General features: G+C 47.7%; 1 protein-coding gene across 7 annotated transcripts in view; it reads left to right on the forward strand.

Moving 5' to 3' along the window:
• card11 (caspase recruitment domain family, member 11) overlaps positions 1-2500 on the forward strand; it is a 136850-nt gene that overhangs the window by 73496 nt on the left and 60854 nt on the right. For all 7 annotated transcript variants that reach the window (XM_082964668.1, XM_082964665.1, XM_082964662.1 and 4 more), the window contains exon 14: positions 676-782. In XM_082964668.1, the coding sequence (XP_082820794.1) occupies positions 676-782 (107 nt within the window). The remainder of the gene's footprint in view (positions 1-675; positions 783-2500) is intronic.

Genomic DNA, 2500 nt, shown 5'->3' on the forward strand with positions numbered 1-2500 from the left:
CTGGTACCCCTACCTACATTATATTACCTCTACTACCTGGTACCCCTACCTACATTATATTACCTCTACTACCTGGTACCCCTACCTACATTATATTACCTCTACTACCTGGTACCCCTACCTACATTATATTACCTCTACTACCTGGTACCCCTACCTACATTATATTACCTCTACTACCTGGTACCCCTACCTACATTATATTACCTCTACTACCTGGTACCCCTACCTACATTATATTACCTCTACTACCTGGTACCCCTACCTACATTATATTACCTCTACTACCTGGTACCCCTACCTACATTATATTACCTCTACTACCTGGTACCCCTACCTACATTATATTACCTGGTACCCCTACCTACATTATATTAACTCTACTACCTGGTACCCCTACCTACATTATATTACCTCTACTACCTGGTAACTCTACCTACATTATATTACCTCAACTACCTGGTACCCCTACCTACATTATATTACCTCTACTACCTGGTACCCCTACCTACATTATATTACCTCAACTACCTGGTACCCCTACCTACATTATATTACTAATCTACATTTGTTGTATTTGACGGATGTGAAAATCAATTAGATTTGTATTTGATTTGACACACACACACACCTGCACACCCTTACCTGTGTGTTGTCATGGTAACCTGTGTTTAGCTGCGCTACCGTAACGACAGCATCATGTCCACCAATCCCGAGCCGCCAGGAAACGCATCACTGGTCCGCCGGACGCGAGAGGGAGAGACTGAATTCCAGCCCCGCGGGTACATTTCACCCTACACCCTAAACACTTCTCCCTACACCCTAAACACTTCTCCCTACGACCTAAACATTTCACCCTACACACTAAACACTTCTCCCTACTCCCTAAACACTTCACCCTACACCCTAAACACTTCTCCCTACACCCTAAACACTTCTCCCTAGAACCTAAACATTTCACCCTACACCCTAAACACTTCTCCCTACACCCTAAACACTTCTCCCTACAACCTAAACATTTCACCCTACACACTAAACACTTCTCCCTACTCCCTAAACACTTCACCCTACACCCTAAACACTTCTCCCTACACCCTAAACACTTCTCCCTAGAACCTAAACATTTCACCCTACACCCTAAACACTTCTACCTACACCCTAAACACTTCACCCTACACCCTAAACACTTCACCCTACTCCCTACTCCCTAAACACTTCTCCCTACACCCTAAACACTTCACCCTACACCCTACACCCTAAACACTTCACCCTACTCCCTAAACACTTCACCCTACTCCCTAAACACTTCACCCTACACCCTAAACACTTCTACCTACACCCTAAACACTTCACCCTACACCCTAAACACTTCTCCCTACTCCCTAAACACTTCACTCTACACCCTAAACACTTCACCCTACTCCCTAAACACTTCACCCTATACCCTACACCCTAAACACTTCACCCTACACCCTAGCACCCTAAACCCTACACACTTCACACTACACCCTAGCACCCTACACCCTACACCCTACACCCTAGCATCCTAAACCCTACACACTTCACCCTACACCCTAGCACCCTACACCCTACATCCTACACCCTAGCATCCTACACCCTACATCCTACACCCTACAACCTAAACATCTCATCCTACACCCTGTTACCCTGTTACCCTGTTACCCTACACCCTGTTACCCTGTTACCCTGTTACCCTGTTACCCTACACCCTGTTACCCAGTTACCCTGTTACCCTGTTACCCTGTTACCCTACACCCTGGTACCCTACACCCTGTTACCCTGTTACCCTGTTATCCTACACCCTGTTACCCTACACCCTGGTACCCTACACCCTGTTACCCTACACCCTGTTACCCTACACCCTGTTACCCTGTTACCCTACACCCTGTTACCCTACACCCTGTTACCCTACACCCTGTTACCCTACACCCTGGTACCCTACACCCTGTTACCCTACACCCTGTTACCCTACACCCTGTTACCCTGTTACCCTACACCCTGTTACCCTACACCCTGTTACCCTGTTACCCTACACTCTGTTACCCTGTTACCCTGTTACCCTGTTACCCTACACCCTGTTACCCTACACCCTGTTACCCTGTTACCCTACACCCTGTTACCCTGTTACCCTGTTACCCTACACCCTGTTACCCTGTTACCCTACACCCTGTTACCCTGTTACCCTGTTACCCTACACCCTGTTACCCTGTTACCCTACACCCTGTTACCCTGTTACCCTGTTACCCTACACCCTGTTACCCTGTTACCCTGTTACCCTGTTACCCTACACCCTGTTACCCTACACCCTGGTACCCTACACCCTGTTACCCTGTTACCCTACACCCTGTTACCCTGTTACCCTGTTACCCTGTTAGCCTACACCCTGTTACCCTGTTACCCTGTTACCCTACACCCTGTTATCCTACACCCTGTTACCCTACACCCTGTTACCCTACACCCTGTTACCCTGTTACCCTAC

This window comes from Salmo salar, chromosome 18 (genome assembly GCF_965601325.2).
Source record: "Salmo salar chromosome 18, fSalSal1, whole genome shotgun sequence".
NCBI lineage: Eukaryota > Metazoa > Chordata > Actinopteri > Salmoniformes > Salmonidae > Salmo > Salmo salar.